The 21,656-nt window shown below is 60.4% G+C and overlaps 1 protein-coding gene across 1 annotated transcript in view; it reads right to left on the bottom strand.

The window, feature by feature from the left end:
- Nucleotides 1-21,656, bottom strand: part of LOC119105729 (dystonin-like) — a gene marked incomplete at its 5' end in the record, with an annotated part of 124,916 nt that overhangs the window by 25,483 nt on the left and 77,777 nt on the right. Inside the window, 10 exon segments of the mRNA XM_037229215.1 lie at nt 169-1,773; nt 2,102-2,536; nt 2,538-2,761; nt 3,081-3,176; nt 3,655-3,841; nt 4,269-4,475; nt 4,833-6,101; nt 6,431-6,530; nt 6,921-7,066; nt 7,312-7,458. Of these exon segments, the coding sequence (XP_037085110.1) occupies nt 169-1,773; nt 2,102-2,536; nt 2,538-2,761; nt 3,081-3,176; nt 3,655-3,841; nt 4,269-4,475; nt 4,833-6,101; nt 6,431-6,530; nt 6,921-7,066; nt 7,312-7,458 (4,416 nt within the window).

The raw sequence follows: 21,656 nt of genomic DNA on the forward strand, positions 1-21,656 counted from the left end.
GTGACAGAAGTTGATTCGTGAGGCAGCACTAATATGTAAGCCGCTTCTCTCCACACACCGGTTCTAGTCATTATGTCACTCACTCAGTGAAAAACTACATCAGGAAGGCGTGCATGCAAACTAACTGGCGCATATATCTCACAAACACACACCCAAGACCCAACATACCTCCTGGACCAGGTCGTCGACGGTTCGCTCAGCATCGTCGAGCTCGCCCTTCTCGCGCACCACCTTCTCCAAGAAGATGGTGATCTCGGTCACCTGTCGCTCCACGATCTTCACCTCGCGCGCGACGGGCGTCATCGCGTCCAGCTCCTCCTCCAGCAGGCCGAGCTGCGAGTTGAGCTGCTTGATCCGCTCGTTGACCTCGCCCACGGCCTGCGTGGCGCTCTGCAGGTCACCGTGCCGGTCGTCCAGCTTGCCCCGCAGCTGGCGCAGGCGGTCGTCGACGCGCGCCACGTCCTCCTTGATGTGGCTGGCGTCCGAGCCGGCGTGGCGCGCTTCGTCGCAGAGGTCGTCCGCCTGGTCGCGCACCTTGTCCAGCTGCTGGTCCAGCTGGTCGGCCTCGCGCATCAGCTCGGCGATGCGCTCGAGCAGGCGCGGGTCGCGGCCGCCGCCCAGCGCGTCGTGCGAGGCCAGCTTGTCCTCGCAGCGCTGCAGCGAGCGGTCCAGGTCGCGCAGCTTGTCGGTGAACTCGCCCACCCTGGCGAGCACGTCGTCCAGCGCCTGCTGCCGCTCGAGCACGGCGCGGTTCAGCGCGTCCCAGCGCCGCTTGACGTCGCTCAGGTCGGCCTGCACGCCCTCCTTGTCCGTGTCGGTGGCGCTGAGCAGCGTGTCGCCGCTCGTCTGCGTCTGCTCGTGCTCGCCCGAGTGCAGCGACACGTCGTTCTTGAACGTCTGGATCTCGCGCAGCTGCTTCTGGATCTCGGCGCGCTGGAAGCTGATGGGCTTCAGCCGCTCCAGGCGCTCCTCGGTGCTGTCCAGCCACGGCGCGAACTTGTTCAGCGCCGTGTGGTGCTTGCGGCAGAGGTCGGTGCACGTCTGCAGGCGCGTGTGTCGCGCGACGGCGTCCTTCTTCAGGCCCTCCCAGTCCTTCTGCAGCTTGTCGAGGAACTTCTGCAGCGTCTTGCCCTCCTGTTTGTTGGTGGTCTTGGCGATCAGGTCCTGGCCCTTGCGCTGCACGAGGAACACCTCGTGCTCGCGCGCCATCACGTTCTTGTAGACGGGCTCGTACTCGTCCACCTGGCGTGCCAGCTTGTCGCTGTCGGCCGATACCTTCAGCGGGCGGCCCATCTGGTCGACGCAGTCCTTGATCCAGTCCTGCACGTCGCTGCAGCCGTCCTCGAACTCGCGGTCCTCCTTCAGCGAGTTCTCCAGCTCGGCGCGCAGGTTGTCCATCTTCTTCTGCAGCTGGTTCTGCTGGCGGCTCAGCTGGTACAGCTTGTCCTTGACCTCGGTCTTGGCCGACGGGTCGGTCAGCACGGTGCAGAGCTCGTCGCCCAGCGCCTCCAGCTCCACCAGCCGCGGCTTCAGCTCGTCCACCTGGTGCTGCAGCTTCTCCAGCTTAGTCAGCTTCTGCTGCGGCTCGGCACGCTCCGTCGAGAGGTCGTCCAGGTTGTCGCCGATCTTCTGCAGGTCGCGTTGCAGCTTGCCCAGCGAGTCGTTGAACTGGCGACTGGTGCCCGAGGCGGCGTCCAGCGTCTGCTCGCGCTCCTCCAGCTTGGAGATCAGCTCCTCCCATTTGTCGTTGGCCTGGCGCATCTTGTCTTCAACCTGGAGGAAGAGGAGAACGTCAGATGACACGACGCCCTTCACCAGAGAACCACGGTTTAAAATTGAGGAACTTCAAACTGAGTCCAGGGTGGACAAAAACGATTAGCAAATGAGCCCCACACCGATTTTCCAGCTAAGAATCCAAACGTAACCGAAAAGGCATTGGAATGCCCCCATACGTCATACAGTATGGGAGGTAAAATCACAGCCACCTCTCTTAACTAAATCTTCAGTTCACGGAGAACGCGGGGTGCAAGCAGGGCTACGGAGAAGCCAATACCGGACGCTGCAATGTACCCGGACCCGCCTGACCCACCGGGCAACTCACCTTGCTGGCAGTGGGGCTGTCCGGCTCCGCCTCGTCCACCAGCGCCTGGCCGACGCGGTTCAGCGTCTGCAGGGTCGGGTACTGATTGGCGAACTCGTCCCTCAGCACGGCCACCTGCTGGCTCTGCATCTGCACGAGCCGTGGGTCGGAGCTCAGCGGCCCCAGCACCGTCAGCATCTTCTCCTTCGCCTGCAGCCAGTTGGTCAGCTGCTCGTGCGTGTCGAAGAACTGACGGCTGTCCTGCAGGTGCTTCTGGCGCGCCTTGAGCCGCTCCTGCAGCGCGCGCCAGCGCTCCACCACGTCGGTGAGCGAGTCCTGCAGCAGGTCGGCGCCGGGCACGCCGGGCCGCCGGCGCAGCAGCTCGCCCGCCTGCGTCTTCAGGCCGTCCAGTGACGGCTGCCGCTCGCCCACGTCCTCGGCCAGCTTCTGCACGGGTGCGCAGCTGCTTGTCAGCCTCGTCGCGGCTCTGCGGCACGGCGTCGCGCGGCAGCTGGCGCTCCGTCTTGTCCAGGAACTGCTGCAGCTTCTTCAGCGTGTCCATGTGGCGACGCACCTCGTCGCTGACGGTGTCGATGTCCGCCTGCCGGTCGGTCAGCCGCGTGCCCGCCATCTGGTAGCGGTTGTTGATCTCGTTGAGCTGGCTCTGGATCGGCGACAGGTCTGAGGGCCGGACAGTCAGGTCAGGTCAGGTCAGGTCAGGTCAGGTCAGGTCAGGTCAGGCCAGCCCAGTCCAACTCAGGTCAGTTTATTCCAGTTCGGGTCAGGGCACGACCACAAGCTCGGTTTCTGGAGACTGCTACCTCGGGTGTGAGCCTCAAACCGTTTACAATCTCACGCATATGTAGGACAAGACGAGTAACCAACTTCCAAATCTCCTCACCCTCTAATCGAGATAAATCACAAACCGTCGCTGCCTGGCGGGAGGCACGGACAGCTGCGCTCGGACCGCACGCTGGCGGAGGACCGCCGCGCCACCTACCGTCCAGGTTGAAGAAGCCATCGTTGGTGTCGCCGCGAGACAGGAACGGACTACGCGCCGGGGACGAGCCGCGCAGGTCGAACGACGCCTTGCGGACTGCAAGGGCCGGCCGCCGTCAGCCGAGCAGAGGTGCCAAGGCGCACGGATGACACCGCACGCGACGCGCAGGCGCCAGCGGATGGGCGGGACACACACCGGCAGCGGGCTACGCACAATACGGCTATCGTTCGGCCAGGAAGGTTGATGAGTTTGAGGTTTGGTATAGTGAGGTTGATGAGTTTGCGTGCGAGGTAGAAAGCCATTAATGACATTCGGGAGGCACTGTGCCGGCCGACAATGCTCGACATGCAATAAGGCGATCAAAACCGATAAAATTGCAAGACAGCCAAAAACGCAATACAGCGTTATTCATCAGGCACGCAGACCTACACAAACACAGGGATGCACAGATACGCGACATACGCAAACCATTCAGTCAGCAGATCCTCCAATGACAGAGATTCGCTCGCCTCCCACCACAACACACTGCCGCAGCATCTCACAGCGGGAGACGGCCGACGGCCGAGCCACGTACCGGGCGTGAGCGGGCTGGAGACCGAGCGGCGTCCGTGGGACACGGAGGAGCGCTTGGCGGGCGTGACCGAGGAGCGCCTGCGCGCCGGCGTGTCGGCGCGACCGCGCAGCAGCGCGTCGTACTGGTTGCCCAGGTCGTTGACCTTCTCGATGGTGGGCATGAACGAGCTGTGCTCTTTGATCAGCGGCTGCGGAAGCGGAGGGGGAGTCAAGCGGTGGGGTGGGGGTAGCCAGTGACCGAAGTGTGCGACAGACAGAGGAGCATGGGCTCGTAAAAAATGACAGCGAGTGACGTGCGACCCGGGCGAAAAAACCATATCCACCTCCTTTCCTTATCCATATCCTTTGAATGCGACAGAGCAATGAAATCATCTGGCTTTTTTGCACTCCACGCACTTGGACCCAAACGCATGTTTACTAAAAAGGTAGCAGTCCATTTTAAGCTTAGACCAGATCAAGCTAAACAAGGCTTCTTCAACCGTCTAGCCGCCATCTCAACCGCAGACAAACAAGTTTACATCATCAACCACGGACTCAAACGTCCGCGTGTTTTCCGACACCTAACCGCCCGCATCCCGCGCCCGTTCGCGCCCAGCCGTCGCTCGCGGCTCTCACCTTCAGCTCGTCGCTCTGCTGCTTCAGCAGGGCCTGGTCAACAGCCACCGGCTGCAGGGCGTCGATGCTGCTCTCCATCCTGGTCAGCCACTCCAGCACGTCCTCCTTCAGCTTCTCGTAGGCGCTGAGCGAGTCGGAGCGCGTGCGACCCTCGCGCAGCCGCTCGTCCAGCAGCTCCTGCAGCTCGTTCCACTGCGACTCGATCTCCTGCCGTCGAGAATGGGAGAGAGATACCGTCAGCGAGAGGGGGACGGGCACCAGGGGGGGGGGGGGGGGCTGCGGCGGGGGAAAGCAAGACGACGAAGTGACTGGAGGAGGCTGGACGACGATGATTATTTGGGTTGTGAGAAATCCGCGTCCACACAACCATTTGCATCAAGTGCAGTGGGGTCCCAGTGTTGACACAGGCGGATGACCCGTGACTTTGCTTTGAGCTACCGAGAAAACCAATACTTGGGTAGCCCAATAGATCACTTCTGCCGTCTCGAAAGGTCCGTCAATAGTACTTCAATAACAGAGGCAGAACGCCACGGGCGTGAAAGGCAGCAAGCGGAAGTCGCTGACCTTGACTTTCTCCTTGGTGATGGCGGTGTCGGTGACGTCCTTCTTGGAGACAAGGCTGTTGCCGACGGTGACCACAGCCTCGTACTCGGGCCGCTTGGCCTCCGCCTGACGCGCCACCTCGTCCATCTTGGCCGTGTACGACTCGACGTTCAGCTTGATAATCTCGTGCGACTCGACCACCTCGATGATCTCGATGAACCAGTGCTCGAACCGCTCCGACTTGGTCCAGAACGAGTCCATCTGCGACGAGACCTCATCGAGCAGCACGCCCCGCTCGTGGCACTTGGTCTTCAGCTTGTCGAAGCGCGTCGTCAGGTCCTTCAGCTTCTGCTCGATCTTCTTGGCGATGCGCGCGTTGGACGGCGTCTGCAGCAGCTCCTCGGCCGAGCGCTGGATCTGGTCGACGCTGGGCTGGTGCGAGTCGATGTCGGTCTGCAGCAGCCGCTGCTCCTGCACCTGCTCCGTCAGGCGCTCGCGGTTCAGACTGGCCGGCTTCAGGATGGACTTGAGCCGCGCCTCGGCCTGATTCAGCCACGCCATCAGCGAGTCGAGGCCGTCCTGCACGCCCTGCGACTGCACCAGCGCCATGTCCAGCGCCTGGCAGCGGTCGATGACGGCGTCGGAGAGCCGGCGGTACTTGTCGGCCAGCTCCTCTGGCGGCCTCGTGATGCGCTCGCCCTCCTTCGGGCTGATCTGGTCCTCGAGCGCCTTCACCAGCTGCGTGGCGGACGCGGTGGCGTTGTCGAACAGCTTGCCCTGCGAGAGCATGTCGTTGTTGAGCTGGCGCGCGCGGTCCAGCTGGTCCTGCACCCCGCGCGGCTCGGCGGCCACCGGCTCGTTCATCACCTTCTCCGCCTTCGGCTCCACCTCCTGCAGCCACTTGAGCGCGCGGTCCAGCGCGTCCTGGTACTCGCGCTGCCGGCCGCCGATGCTGTTCATCTTGTCGGAGAGCTTGTTGGCGCGGTTGAGCAGGTCCTGGAAGGTCTGCGTCACGTGCGTCACCTCCTGCTTCACCAGGTACTCGTGCGGCTCGATGTGGCCCAGACGCTGCGGCAGCTTAGTGCGGAAATCATTGAGCGTCTTCAGGTACTCCTTGCTCTCGTCGATGAACTTCTGCGCGGCGACCGTGATGAAGCGCAGGTCGGCCTGGTGCGCGATCACGTCGTTGACGAAGTCCTTGCAGCTCTGCTCGTTGGCCTTCAGCTTGGTGAGGTCGGAGAGCAACCGCTCCTTGTCCACCAGCGTCCTGGTTGCGCTTGACAGCCAGGTCTGTTGACAGATGGCACCACGTCAGGAGTGCACACGCGACAACTCTCGGACCCCAACAGAGCCATTACATCGCCCCAACAGACGAAACAGACGGTGCGCTTGCGAACAACACCTTCATTGAAACTCGCAATGAATCATTCTCTTGAGGTCTAATATTTCCCCCGACGAGAAGTTCAGTAACAGGCAGCGAGCGCTTTCGGAACCTGGGCAACCACTACCCCGCGAATGAGGACCAATATGCGACTTGCACCACAACAGCACAAAGCACGGGTTGCACGCTCCTGACCGTGCAGGCAGCAGGCGAGGCTCGGCCGTCGCTCGGGGCCTACCTGGAAGGTGACCAGATCGGTGCGGTACTTGCTCAGCTCGTCCAGGCAGGAGGTGAGGCGGCGCAGCAGCTGATCAGTGCGGTCTGTCACCGTGTCGTACCTGAGGAGCGCGCAGGTCGGGGCCCCGTCAGGACAGTGCCTGGTGACGAACACTCCAGACAGGGATAATCACGAGCATGTCATGCCGAGGGCCGGTCGGCTCTGCCCGCCTCAGTTCACGCGCTCGGCGTTATTTCGCAATGACGAAGACCGGTTCTGCTCTGCTCACAAGCTAAACACTTGTTTTTGTCAGCATCAAATAATGAAAAAAACTTGAAATGACTTCGTCTCCCCCCCCCCCCCCCCCGAGGTAAAGCCAAGTCCAGCAAACGACGCGTGCCAATACGCGGCATAGGTCTGCGCCCAATGGCCATTTAGACCGTTCTGTGCGGCATCCCACTGAGCGGCGGCGCGGCAGGCCACTCGGCCGCGGCGCGTGCCATCGGCTGACCTCTGACGCAGCTCACGGCCGTTCTTCTCCAGCTGCTTGATCTCGTCCTTGGAGAGCACCTCGCCGCCCTTCTCCATCACGTCCTGCACCTGGTCCAGCACCGACGACACCGGCCGCTGCTGGTCCTTCACCTCGTCCTTGATCGCCTGCGGGCACTCGCCGGAGTCAGCTGAGGCGGCGGGGCGGCGACAGGCGCATGCGCGGAGCGGGCACACACCACCGCGGGTCGGCCGCCACCTCAGCCCCATGCCACACCACAAGATGTCTCGCGTGGCCACGCCGCGTCAGACTGAACTCAGCTCTCCACACCGGTCGCTGCAAGGATCACTCAGACCGTTCACGCGGCATGAAAACACGTCCTTTCTTCTTAGGAGCTGGGCAGCCATCTGACCTTGACCACGTTGATCTGGTTGCGGAGGTTGGAGACGTCCTCCTGGACCTGCTCCTGGTTGGCCAGTCGCCGCTCCATCTTCTCGACCCAGTCCAGGAACTTGGAGATCGAGTCGTCGCAATGGCGGTACTTCTCGATCACCGCTTGCTGTAAACCGCCACAGGTTGCTGATTAACAGAGGGTCAGTGGTTTCACTGGCGCAAACATGTCCGATGCGGCACGCCCAACCCCCCAGTAAATTGTACAGCCCGGATAAATAGCTAAAATATACCCTAACGCAGCAACGACGATGTCGGGTTATGTTACGCTCGCATGCAAGTACGTGCACGCCATCACACACCACACGAATGTCGGTCCTGTTAGGCGGTCCAAGCAGAGGAGAGGATTAGTCATTACCTTCACGGCAGGCACACGACACTGGTATACGCAAGCAGCACCAACATCACTGGTTAGCGCAAGCAACTAAACTACACTGGTTAGCGCAGGCACCATGACTTCACCAGCTGACGCAAGGAAGCCAAATACACTGGGTATCGCAAGCAACAGCAACAACGTGCAGAACAACAACGCACATGCACTCCGCGTGTCAGTAATCGCTCACACACAAGGCGTTAGCGGATGGGCGGGCGCTGGGCCGCCAGCCCGACTCTCCCGGGACAGGAGCGGGCCGGCAGCCACGCCCGCCGAGCAGGTCGGAGCTCATCCCCCCACGGACTGCACCACAAAACGGCGCGGCGCCGCGGCCAGCAGTCAGCGGCCCGGACGGACGCCCGGCCAGTCTGTCTCAGTCGCTCCGCGCCCTCCCTGGGCCGATGGTCGTCGCCTCAAAGCAGCCGCCGCCGGAAGCGGCCGTCCCCGTCGTCAGCGTTAGTCGGGAGGAGGCAGGTGCGAGGGCGGCCGGCCGGACGGGACGCCGCAGCGCCCCGTCCGACCGAGCGCGCCCCTTACCCTCGTCTCGGCGGGCACGAGCAGGCCCAGGCGGTGCGCCTCCACGATGCTGATGAAGTGGTCCACCTGACGGATGTCACCGGCATTTGGTGTCACCAGGCCCTCCTCGATGGCGGCCAGCAGGTGGTGCAGCCGGTCTGACATCGGATCGCGGATCAACACCGTTGTGGGGTCGATCAGACCCGAGGAGATGGCCTCGGACAGCGGGATGCAACGGTCTGTGAACGGGTCGACGAAGCGTTCGCGGTCCAGGTCGTACAAGTCGCAGTCGAGCGCTTCCAGCACGGAGAAGCAGTAGCGCGGCGTCACGATGACGCCCTCCTTGATGGCCGCCTCCAGGGTGAGGAAGTGTCCCTTCTCCGTGTCCTGCACCATGCCCTTGTCCTCCTCGATCAGACCCTCCTCGAAGGCGTCGGGCAACTTCACCAGCCTCGACCGCTTCGTGTCCTTCATCAGCACCGTGTGGGGGTCGATGAAGCCCAACTCAAAGGCCTTCTTCAGCGTGACTGCCTGGCGCGAGGAGGGTTCGATGTAGCGCGCGTGCTGCACGTTCAGCGCGCCGCTGTCCACCGCGTCCTGGAAGGCCACCGGCGCCCGCAGGTACAGCACCGTGTGTCCCTCGAACAGCACTACCTGCGGCGTCAGCCGGCCCGTGCTCACGTCGATCATCGCGCGGTGCTTCAGCTCGATCAGGCCGTCGCTGAGCGCCTGCTTGAGCGGCCGCAGCTCCTTGGAGGCCGGGTCCAGCACCACGGCCGTCTCCGGGTTTATGATCAGCTCCTTGATGGCCTCCTCCAGGCTGTAGTTGACGAGATTTTCGCGGTCGCCGGGCCGGGCGGCGTACGCGCTGGTGGCCTCCTGCTTCATGATGTGCTCGACGCTGACCGTCTCCTCCGGCGCCGCGTCCTCCGTCACGAGCAGCTCGCGGTCGAACGCCACGCTGTAGTTGTACGGCCGCTTAGTGAAGGTGTCGATGACGCGGCCCTTCGACGTCTGGATGTTGCCCTCCTTGACGGCAGTCAGCAGGCGCTTGTGCTTGCCCTGTACTGTGTCATTGAACTTGGTCGTCTTGGCGCAGAGCAGACCGCGCTGAATGCCGTCGTGCAAATCCAAGTGGTCGCCGGTGTTCGGATCCGAGAACTTGCCTGTCTCCAGGTTGCAGAGCTGGAACTTGATGGCGTCGATAATTCGAAGCGGCCGCTCGCTGGGCACAATGTAGCGGAGTTTCTTTGCCTCGATCATGGTGATTTTCTCCTTGGTGCCTGGTATCACATACCAGCCATTCTGGGCGTCCACGAACTCCTCCTTGACAGCATCGGCGAAGCTGTGGAACCTGCCTGTCTTGCTGTGCTTCACTGGCGACTTCTTGGCGTCGAGCAGATGATGCTTGACGGCGTCCTCCAGCGTCAGTTTGCGGCCGGTGCGCGGCTGCACGATCTTCCCAGTCTGCGGGTCGTAGAAGCCCATGTGCACCAGGTTGTAGAGGCTCATCGGTTTCTCAAAGTCGATGATCAAGCCCTTGCGGAGAGCCTCGCTCAGGGAGATGTCGTAGCCGGTCTTCGGATGGCGGAAGGTGCCGCGGCGCCGATCGATGATGCCCGCTCGGCACGTCTCGTTCAGGTTGAGCAGGCGCTCTTCCTCCCTGTCAAAGTAGCAGGGCAGACCCGGGTTGATGATGAAGCGCTTGATGATGTCGTGCAGGCTGACCTTCCAGCCGGACACGGGGTCGGTGAAGCGGCCAGTCTCGTCGTCGTACATGCCGTCCTTGATGGCCTGCTGCAGCGACAGCGAGTACTGGCTGTCCACCACCAGACCGACCTCGAACGCCTCCAGCAGCGAGTAGTCCGAGTGCGTCTCGAAGTTCTTGACGCGCGCGGAGTCGGGCTCCACCAGGCGCCGGCGCATCGCCTCCATCAGGTCGACGTTTTTCCAGAAGCCGCGGATCGTGTCGCGCACCAGCACCGACTTCTCGTCCAGGATGCCGCGATCCACCGCCTCAAGCAACGTCAGCCAGTCTGCCGTTGCCGGGTCGAAGAACAGGCCCGTGTCCTCGTCGTAGACGCCCTTCTGAATCGCGTCCTTGACGGACATCGGCAACTGCACATCCGAGATGAAACCCTCCTTGAACGCCTCGTTCAGCGGCATGCGACGCGTCTTGTCCGGACAGTAGAGACCCGCCGTGCCGTTGACGAGACCCTCGCGGATCGCACGCGGGAAGCTGGTGACGCGACTCTTCCTCTCGTCGCGCACAATTGTGCACGACACGTCCACCAGCCGGATCTTGATGGCCCGCTCCACGGTGTGGCTCTCATGCGTGTCCGGATCGACGATGCGGCCGGTGCGCGCGTCGTACATGTTCTTCTCGAACACCTCGCGCAGCGGCACGCGCTTGGGTGCCGGCAGCAGCACCTCGTGCTCTATCGCCTCGACCAGGTTGACCTCCTCGCCCGTGTGCGGATCCGTCACCGTGCCCGACACGGGGTTGAGGAAACCGCGCTCGATCGTCTCAGTAAGGTTGAGCACCTCGTTCGTGTCCGGGTGCTTCATGGTGTCCGCGAAAATGTTGATTTCGGTGCGCGTGATCGCCTCTTCGATCGTGACGCGCTCCTTGGTGCGGAAGATGATCAGGTGGCCGGTGGTCTTCTCGTACAGCTCCTTCTCGACGAACTCCTGCAGGGCAAGCGGCGCCTTTCGCTCGACCAGCATGCCCTCGTCGAACGCGCGGTCCAGCGGAACCTCTCGTCCTGGCTGGCGGAGCACACCCCGCTCGGTGTCAACCAGGCCGACCCGCACGGCGCGGTCATACGTGTGGATCACCTTCGTCTCCACGTCCACCACGATGATGGACTCGACGTTGATGATCTTCAGTTCCACCGCCTGGCGCAGAGTGACGTCCTCGCCACTGGCCGGGTCCACGATGGTGCCCGTCTCCGGCTCGTACAGTCCCAGCTGCACGGCGTCCGTGAGGTCGACCGGCATCGGCTTGGTCCAGATCAGACCGTCGCGATACGCCTCGTCCAGCGGCCTGCTGTGGCCGCTGCGCGTGTCGTTCACCTGGCCGGTGGTTACGTCCACCAGGCGCGTAGCAATGGCCCGCTCCAGCGTCACCGATTCGCTCTTCTGCGTGTCCTTGATCTGCGACGACTCAGCATCGATAATGCGTCGGTTGATGGCCTCGTCTAAGGGCACCGGCTCGTCGGTGCCGGGTACCACTATTTTACCGGTACCGGGACGGTACAGTTCGCGACGGATGACCGCCTCCAGCGACATCGGCACGCGACGAGGGATCACCAATCCCTTGTTGACCGCTTCGGATATCGGGATATCCCTGCCGCGGTCCGTGTCCTTCACTGTGCCATCGAGCAGGTCCACCAGGCCGTTCTCTTCAGCCTGCATCACCGGCACGTACTCGTTGGCGTGCTTGTCGATCACAAGTACCGTGTCCAGGTTCACCACGCTGTTGCGGAATGCCTCGCCGAGCGGAACGGGCTTGTCGTAGCCAGGAACGTTCACCGTGCCGCGCTTGGGTTTGTACCAGCCCTTGTCCAGGATACGACTGAAGGGGATGTTGGTTGGTTTCTCTTCCTCCGGCTTGACGAGACCCTCCTTGACGGCGCGGAAGAAGCTGACGGTCTCGCCCGACTTGGCGTCGTGAATGTCGCCCGTCTCGGCGTCGATGATCTGCTGCTCGATCGCCTCGTCCACGGGCACAAAGCGGTTCATCTGCATGTCCAGGACGCGCACGACCTCGGGAGCCATGATGCCGAGCGTCACCAGCGACTTGAAGGTGGCCGGCTCCTGCGTCTCCGGGTTCATGAAGCTGCCGCTCTGCGGCTCGTAGATGCCCGCTTCGATGGCGGAGGCGGGTCGCAGCAGGCGGCGCACGATGGTCGACACCTCCTCCACCAGCACCACCTCCGTCCGGCTCATGACCATCACCACGCTCTCCAGCGACATCGTCTTCTTGGCGATTATGTCGCGCACGGGGATGCGCTTGTCGGTGGCCGGGATGATCAAGATACTGCGGTTGGGCTCGATTTGGTCCGTGTCGATGGCTTCCTGCAGCGTCACCTTCGGCTTCTTCGGCAGCTGGGTGTATTTGACCTGCTTCACGGTCACATACTTCTCCGGCACCTTGGGAGGCTCAACCTCATGTGTGAGCCGGGACGTCTTCGTTGGCGACCGCCGGCTGGGCTCTGACGGCTCCTTGTCCTTCTCGAGGCGCTCGACTGCGCTGGGACGCGAAGGCTCGTCCTTGGTTGGACGACGTCGCGGCGACTCGTCGTCGCTAGGCTGTCTGCGATACGGCTTGTCCTTAGTGGGGCTTCTGCGAGAAGGCTCGTCCTTGGTCGGCGATCCACGACCCGGCTCTTCCTTGGTGGGAGATTTGCGCCCTGGCAACTCCTTCCCAGGAGTCCTGTGGGTGGGCTCCTCTTTCGGTCTGCGGGTGGGTTCCTTCCTCGAAGAGGACACGACGATTGAGACCTCCTCAATGAGCGTCACCTCAGTCCTGCTCGTCACCTCAATTACACTCTCCAGTGACATGATCTTTTTGGAGACGATGTCACTCACAGGGATGCGTTTGCCATTTACGGGTAAGATAACCACGCACCGCTTAGGTTCGATCTCGTCGGCGCAGATCGCCTCTTCTATAGTCATTCTAGGCTTTTTCGGCAGAGGTGTGTACTTGCCTGGCTTCTTGGTGGTATAAAGAGGCTCCTCTCCGTTTGGAGCCCTGTGAGACGGCTCAGTCCCCGTAGGCGCCTTTCGGGCTGGCTCGGAATCTTTGCCTGGAGCCGCTCTGCGCGAAGGTTTCTCCTCAGCGGGCGTCTTTTTAAGCGGTTCGCTCTTGCCAGGGTGTCTCCGAGTAGGTTCATCTTTCACTGGCGACTTCGGAGCACGTTCGTACTTGGTAGTCTGCTTGTCATACGGTTCCTCATCAGAAGGTAATCCGCGGCTGGGTTCATCTTCAGGAGCATAACCTCGCGACGGTTCCTCCCTCCCAGGTGATTTACGGCGCGGCCTGTCCTCAGAAGTCGGGGACCTGCGGGACGGCTCCTCGGGAGCTGACCTTTCGTGCCACGGCCGCTCCTCTTCCGTACCTGGCCGTCTGCGAGAAGGCTCTTTCCTGGTAGAGGAGACTACTACGGACACCTCCTTTATCAGTGTTACCTCTACTCTGCTGGTTACCTCTATCACACTTTCCAGGGACATAATCTTCTTGGAGACAATGTCGCGCACGGGGATGCGTTTCTTGGTAACGGGGATGACGACGATACACTGCTGCGGTTCGATCTCGTCCGCACATATCGCCTCTTCAATGGTCATCCGCGGCTTCTTGGGGAGAGGCGCGTACTTGCCCGGCTTCTTGCCGGTGACGTACTTCTCCGGCGACTTGCCGTCCGGCACCTCCGTTGGAGCTTTTGGACTCTCCTCCTTGGGCTCCTCGTCCTCCCGCTTCTTAACAGCCTTCTTGGCAAAATCGATCAGCGACTGGCCCTTGGGGATGTTGATATCAATGGAGGCGATGAGACCCTGCTTGATGGCGTCGTCCAGGGGAGTTCTCCTGCCAGTTCTGGGATTGGTAACGTCCCCACTGACTGGATCGATCTTCCTCTTATCCATGCCATCTTTTACGGTGTAGGTGTGCCCGGTGGTCACCTCGACCACGGATGACTCCTTGTCAATTATCTTCTTGTCAGTTGCGTCTTTGAGCGTGAGAGGACGCCCAGACTTGGGATCCCTAAACCGTTTGGACTTCTTGTCGTAGATGTTCAGTCCAGCCTGCACGAGGTCCATAGGTGTTTTGAGCTGCTCGCTGGGCTCCAGTATGTCGGTGGGTTTGAGAATTCCCTTCTCTATGGCGTCCGTCAGAGGGATTTTCTCACCGGTGTGAGGATCAGTGTACGTTTTGGTCTTGAAGCAAATGAGACCCTTCTTCACGGCCTCAGTAAACGACATCTTGATCTCCCGCGTGGTGTATTCTTCCACCGTTTCGTCGTCATCCTTTACGATGCCACGCTCACGAGCGTCGTCAATGGAGATGATCTCGCCAGTTTTCAGGTTTTTGACCTGATCCGGCCCATGCAGGATGTGTCCAGCAGTAAGCTGAATGGTCCTGGTGGTAATGGTGTGGTACTGTGTGAGCGTCTCTGTGATACCATCACAGGGAGCCATCAGTTCGTCCTCAGGGTGCACCGGCTTGATACGGATCAGTCCGTTTTCGACAGCCTTAGTGATGGGCATAACTTCGTTGTTCTTTGGGTGCCTGAACGTCTTCTTCTTGACGTCAATCAGATTCTGATCCAACGCATCCATTAGATCAACAGCGTCTGGACTCAGGGGGAAGGGCAGTACCATCAGCATGTCCTCATCGATAGCAACTTCCAGAGGGATCATCTCCTTCGTGACATTGTTGAGCAGTTCTTTCTTCTTCGGCTCGATGAAGCCGCGCTCCACAGCCACCGGGAAAGTGATGCCCAGTGGTGGGAGATCATCGTTCCTAGCATACGTGCTCCAGTCGAAGTAGCCCTCGCTGTTGGCCTCGGAGATGGTTTTTGGCTTGCCCTCTGTGAGGATTTCATTTGTCTCCGGGTTGATGAAGCCTCGGTCTATAGCATCCTGCAACGTGATGGGCTCCTCCGTGGCCCCAAGTACCCGAGAGAGAGGATCCAATATCTCACAGATAAGAGCCTCTTCGATGGTGAGTTCTGAGCCCGTCTCAGGGTGAATTACGCGCTGGGTACGAGGGTTGAACAGCCCCTGATCCATTACATCCGGGAAAGTCAGGCACCTGGCCACGGGGATGAGCAAGTTTCCACGGTATATGTCGATCACGCCGCGGTCTACCGCCTGCTCTATGGTGAGATCGTCTCCCTTCATAGGGTCCTTGATATGACCCTTCGTCCCATCGACTTTACCTTGCTTGAGAGCATCTAGCAATGTGCATGGCTGCCGCTGATCGCCTTTGAAGTTGTCAGGATTTTCCAACACGCCTGCCGTCTCTTCATCGACGATGTTGCGCTCAACGGCGTCTTTGGGCTTCACCACTCTACGTCTGACCTTCTGCAAGATAATCGGCTTGCCTTCCTCAGCCTCAATGGACTTGGCCCGCCCAATAGTGACGCTGAATTTGGGCTCCGAAATTCTCTTGACTGGCTTGTGTCCCTTATCAGCCGGTTTCGGTTCGGATGGAGCTTGAGGCATTTGGCCTTGCGCCAATTCCTTTGCGTCCTCGCGGGTTATTAACCCCTTCTCGACTGCCTCCTCTAGGGGAACCTCTTCACCAGTCTTGGGATCGCGAACAATGATGGATGTTTCGATCAGCTGCGAATCGTACGTCACCTGACCATCTGCACCGTCCACGTATCCTTCAGCGGCATACTGATCAAAGGTGTCCTGGTCGATGACCCCCCGCTCAAGAGCCTCCTCAAGAGTAATTTCCTCGCCAGTTTGAGGATGCACAACCAGAGCTTTCTTCACCTTCTTCGTGGTTACACCTCGCTTTACGATTTCAGCCACGTGCATATCTTCGCCATCGGGAGACGAATAATACTTCAACACCTCCTCACCTCTGTCTGGCGATTCCGACGATTTCAGGGGGCTCCGTCCAAGAGGCTTCGAGTCCTTAGTAGGCGACTTCCTGCGCACAGGGCTATCTCCCTTCTGCGGCGACTTCGGACGATCAGCAGACCGACCAGGCTTATCGGTCTCAGGGCGTTTCGGCTTGTCACCACGAACAAGCCCTGGTTTATCATCACCAGGACGGCCTGGCTTTTCATCTCCCGGACGCCTTGGCTTCTCTGTATCGGGACGCCCATGCTTGTCATCTCCAGGCTGTCTTGGTTTATGGTCGTCCGGACGCCTCGGCTCATCCGGTTCATCCGGGTATTGGGTTGTGTACCGCGAAGTCACTATTGTCTTCGTCGTCCGGACAGTGTGGCGGTCAGGACTTTCAGGACGGTCCCTATCAGGAGACTCGTCACCTGGATGCCCCGGTCTACCCTTCGACGGTCTTCTCGGGGAACCATCTTCAGGAGATTTTTCACCTGGACGTCTGGGCTTACCATTAACAGGATGATCTGATTTATCTCGGCCTGGACGTCCAGGTTTGTCATCCCCGGGGCGACCTGGCCTGTCATCACCAGGACGACGTGGCTTGTCATCACCAGCACGACCTGGCTTGTCGTCACCAGGACGACGTGGCTTATCATCACCAGGACGACCTGGTTTGTCATCACCAGGACGACGTGGCTTATCATCACCAGGACGACCTGGCCTGTCATCCCCAGGGCGTCCGGGCTTGTCGTCACCAGGACGACGTGGCTTGTCATCGCCAGGACGCCTTGGCTTGTCATCCGCAGGACGTCCAGGTTTGTCATCTCCAGGGTGTCCGGGTTTATCATCTCCGGGACGTCTCGGTTTCTTGTCGCCTGGGCGCCTCGGTTCGTCATCTTCAGGTTCGCCAGGGAATTGAGATGTATACCGCGAGGTAACTGTCGTCTTTGTTGTCCGGACAGTGTACCGGTCAGGGCTTTCAGGGCGGTCCCTGTCGGGAGACTCGTCCCCAGGACGATCAGGTCTTCCCTTCGACGGTCTTCTTGGGGAGCCATCTTCGGAGGATTTCTCACTGGGTCGCCTTGGCTTGCCATCAGTAGGACGTCCAGGCTTCCGATCACCAGGACGACCTGGTTTGTCATCATCAGGATGGCCCGGCTTATCGTCACCAGGACGACCTGGTTTGTCTTCACCAGGACGACGTGGCTTATCATCACCAGGACGACCTGGTTTGTCATCACCAGGACGACGTGGCTTATCATCACCAGGACGACCTGGTCTGTCATCCCCAGGGCGTCCGGGTTTGTCGTCACCAGGACGACGTGGCTTGTCATCCGCAGGACGTCCAGGTTTGTCATCTCCAGGACGACCGGGTTTATCGTCTCCGGGACGTCTCGGTTTCTTGTCTCCTGGGCGCCTCGGTTCGTCATCTTCAGGTTCGTCAGGGAATTGAGATGTATACCGCGATGTAACTGTTGTCTTCGTTGTCTGGACAGTGTAGCGATCAGGGCTTTCAGGGTGGTCCCTGTCGGGAGACTCGTCCCCAGGACGATCAGGTCTTCCCTTTGACGGTCTCCTCGGGGAGCCATCTTCAGGGGTTTTGTCACCAGGGCGCCTGGGCTTATCATCACCAGGACGCCGCGGCTTATCATCACCAGGACGACCTGGTTTATCATCACCAGGACGACGTGGCTTGTCATCACCAGGACGACGTGGTTTATCATCCCCAGGACGACCTGGCTTGTCATCACCAGGACGACGAGGTTTATCATCTCCGGGACGACCTGGCTTGTCATCGCCAGGACGACCAGGCCTGTCATCGCCAGGACGCCGCGGCTTATCATCACCAGGGCGCCTCGGCTTATCGTCTCCAGGACGGCCTGGTCTGTCATCACCAGGACGTCCAGGTTTGTCATCTCCAGGTCGACCGGGTTTGTCGTCTCCAGGACGTCTCGGTTTCTTATCTCCCGGACGTCTCGGTTCGTCTTCTTCAGGTTCGTCAGGAAACTGAGATGTATACTGCGATGTAACTGTTGTCTTCGTTGTCCGGACAGTGTAACGGTCAGGGCTTTCAGGGCGGTCTCTGTCAGGAGACTCGTCCCCAGGACGATCAGGTCTTCCCTTTGACGGTCTCCTCGGGGACCCATCATCAGGGGTTTTGTCACCAGGGCGCCTGGGCTTATCATCACCAGGACGACGCGGCTTGTCATCCCCAACACGACCTGGTTTATCATCACCAGGACGACGTGGCTTGTCATCACCAGGACGACGTGGTTTATCATCTCCGGGACGACCTGGCTTGTCATCGCCAGGGCGACCAGGCCTGTCATCGCCAGGACGCCGCGGCTTATCATCTCCGGGACGACGTGGCTTGTCATCCCCAGGACGGCCAGGTTTGTCATCACCAGGACGTCCAGGTTTGTCATCTCCAGGACGACCGGGTTTGTCGTCTCCGGGACGCCTCGGTTTCTTGTCCCCTGGACGTCTCGGTTCGTCATCTTCAGGCTCGTCAGGGAATTGAGATGTATACCGCGAGGTAACTGTTGTCTTCGTTGTCTGAACAGTGTAGCGGTCAGGGCTTTCAGGACGGTCCCTGTCGGGGGACTCGTCCCCAGGACGATCAGGTCTTCCCTTTGACGGTCTCCTCGGGGAGCCGTCTTCAGGGGTTTTCTCACCAGGACGCCGCGGCTTGTCATCCCCAGGACGGCCTGGTCTGTCATCACCAGGACGGCCAGGTTTGTCATCTCCAGGACGACCGGGTTTGTCGTCTCCAGGACGTCTCGGTTTCTTGTCTCCTGGACGCCTCGGTTCGTCATCTTCAGGCTCGTCAGGAAATTCAGATGTATACCGCGAAGTAACTGTCGTCTTCGTCGTTCGAACAGTGTACCTACCAGGGCTTTCAGGGCGGTCCCTGTCAGGAGACTCGTCACCAGGACGATCAGGCCTTGCCTTTGATGGTCTCCTTGGGGAGCCATCATCAGGGGACTTCTCACCAGGACGCCTTGGTTTTTCATCCCCAGGACGTCCAGGTTTATCATCCCCAGGACGACGCGGCTTCTTGTCACCAGGACGGCCCGGTTTGTCATCACCAGGACGTCCAGGTTTGTCATCTCCAGGACGTCCAGGTTTGTCATCTCCAGGACGTCTCGGTTTCTTGTCTCCTGGGCGCTTCGGTTCGTCATCTTCAGGCTCGTCAGGGAATTGAGATGTATACCGCGAGGTAACTGTGGTCTTCGTTGTCCGGGCAGTGTAACGGTCAGGGCTTTCAGGATGGTCCCTGTCGGGAGACTCGTCCCCAGGACGATCAGGTCTTCCCTTTGACGGTCTCCTCGGAGAGCCATCTTCAGGGGTTTTGTCACCAGGGCGCCTGGGCTTATCATCCCCAGGACGCCGCGGCTTTTCATCCCCAGGACGGCCTGGTTTGTCATCTCCAGGACGACCTGGCTTGTCATCCCCAGGACGACGTGGCTTGTCATCCCCAGGACGCCGCGGCTTGTCGTCTCCAGGACGACCGGGTTTGTCGTCACCAGGACGTCCAGGTTTGTCATCTCCAGGGCGTCCGGGTTTGTCGTCTCCAGGACGTCTCGGTTTCTTGTCTCCTGGGCGCCTCGGTTCGTCATCTTCAGGCTCGTCAGGGAATTGAGATGTGTACCGCGAGGTAACTGTCGTCTTTGTTGTCTGGACAGTGTAGCGGTCAGGGCTTTCAGGACGGTCCCTGTCGGGAGACTCGTCCCCAGGACGATCAGGTCTTCCCTTTGACGGTCTTCTCGGGGAGCCATCTTCAGGAGCTTTTGTCACCAGGGCGCCTGGGCTTATCATCACCAGGACGACGCGGCTTGTCATCTCCAGGACGTCCAGGTTTGTCATCTCCAGGACGACCTGGCTTGTCATCCCCAGGACGACGTGGCTTGTCATCCCCAGGACGCCGCGGCTTGTCGTCTCCAGGACGACCGGGTTTGTCGTCACCAGGACGTCCAGGTTTGTCATCTCCAGGGCGTCCGGGTTTGTCGTCTCCGGGACGTCTCAGTTTCTTGTCTCCTGGGCGCCTCGGTTCGTCATCATTCAGGCTCGTCAGGGAATTGAGATGTGTACCGCGAGGTAACTGTCGTCTTTGTTGTCTGGACAGTGTAGCGGTCAGGGCTTTCAGGACGGTCCCTGTCGGGAGACTCGTCCCCAGGACGATCAGGTCTTCCCTTTGACGGTCTTCTCGGGGAGCCATCTTCAGGGGTTTTGTCACCAGGGCGTCTGGGCTTATCATCACCAGGACGCCGCGGCTTGTCATCCCCAGGACGGCCTGGCTTGTCATCCCCAGGACGTCCAGGTTTGTCAGCTCCAGGGCGTCCGGGTTTGTCGTCTCCAGGACGTCTCGGTTTCTTGTCTCCCGGGCGCCTCGGTTCATCATCTTCAGGCTCGTCAGGGAATTGAGATGTATACCGCGAGGTAACTGTTGTCTTCGTTGTCTGGACAGTGTAGCGGTCAGGGCTTTCAGGGCGGCCCCTGTCGGGAGACTCGTCCCCAGGACGATCAGGTCTTCCCTTTGACGGTCTCCTCGGGGAGCCACCTTCAGGGGTCTTGTCACCAGGGCGCCTGGGCTTATCATCACCAGGACGACGCGGCTTGTCATCCCCAGGACGTCCAGGTTTGTCATCTCCAGGACGACCTGGCTTATCATCACCAGGACGACGCGGCTTGTCATCTCCGGGACGACCTGGCTTGTCATCGCCAGAGCGACCAGGCCTGTCATCGCCAGGACGCCGCGGCTTATCATCTCCGGGACGACGTGGCTTGTCATCCCCAGGACGGCCAGGTTTGTCATCACCAGGACGTCCAGGTCTGTCATCTCCAGGACGACTGGGTTTGTCGTCTCCGGGACGCCTCGGTTTCTTGTCTCCTGGGCGTCTCGGTTCGTCATCTTCAGGCTCGTCAGGGAATTGAGATGTATATCGCGAGGTAACTGTTGTTTTCGTTGTCTGAACAGTGTAGCGGTCAGGGCTTTCAGGACGGTCCCTGTCGGGAGACTCGTCCCCAGGACGATCAGGTCTCCCCTTTGACGGTCTTCTCGGGGAGCCATCCTCAGGGGTTTTGTCACCAGGGCGCCTGGGCTTATCATCACCAGGACGACGCGGCTTGTCATCTCCAGGACGTCCAGGTTTGTCATCTCCAGGACGACCTGGCTTGTCATCCCCAGGACGACGTGGCTTGTCATCCCCAGGACGCCGCGGCTTGTCGTCTCCAGGACGACCGGGCTTGTCGTCACCAGGACGTCCAGGTTTGTCATCTCCAGGACGACCGGGTTTATCGTCTCCGGGACGTCTCGGTTTCTTGTCTCCCGGGCGCCTCGGTTCGTCATCATCAGGCTCGTCAGGGAATTGAGATGTATACCGCGAAGTAACTGTCGTCTTCGTTGTCTGGACAGTGTAGCGGTCGGGGCTTTCAGGACGGTCCCTGTCGGGAGATTCGTCCGCAGGACGATCAGGTCTCCCCTTTGACGGTCTTCTCGGGGAGCCATCTTCCGGGGTTTTGTCACCAGGGCGCCTGGGCTTATCATCACTAGGACGACGCGGCTTGTCATCTCCAGGACGTCCAGGTTTGTCATCTCCAGGACGACCTGGCCTGTCATCCCCAGGACGACGTGGCTTGTCATCCCCAGGACGCCGCGGCTTGTCGTCTCCAGGACGACCTGGTTTGTCGTCACCAGGACGTCCAGGTTTGTCATCTCCAGGACGACCGGGTTTATCGTCTCCGGGACGTCTCGGTTTCTTGTCCCCTGGGCGCCTCGATTCGTCATCATCAGGCTCGTCAGGGAATTGAGATGTATACCGCGAAGTAACTGTCGTCTT

Source organism: Pollicipes pollicipes, unplaced genomic scaffold (genome assembly GCF_011947565.3).
Source record: "Pollicipes pollicipes isolate AB1234 unplaced genomic scaffold, Ppol_2.1 Scaffold_6138;HRSCAF=7277_pilon_pilon_pilon, whole genome shotgun sequence".
NCBI classification, from domain to species: Eukaryota; Metazoa; Arthropoda; class Thecostraca; order Pollicipedomorpha; family Pollicipedidae; genus Pollicipes; species Pollicipes pollicipes.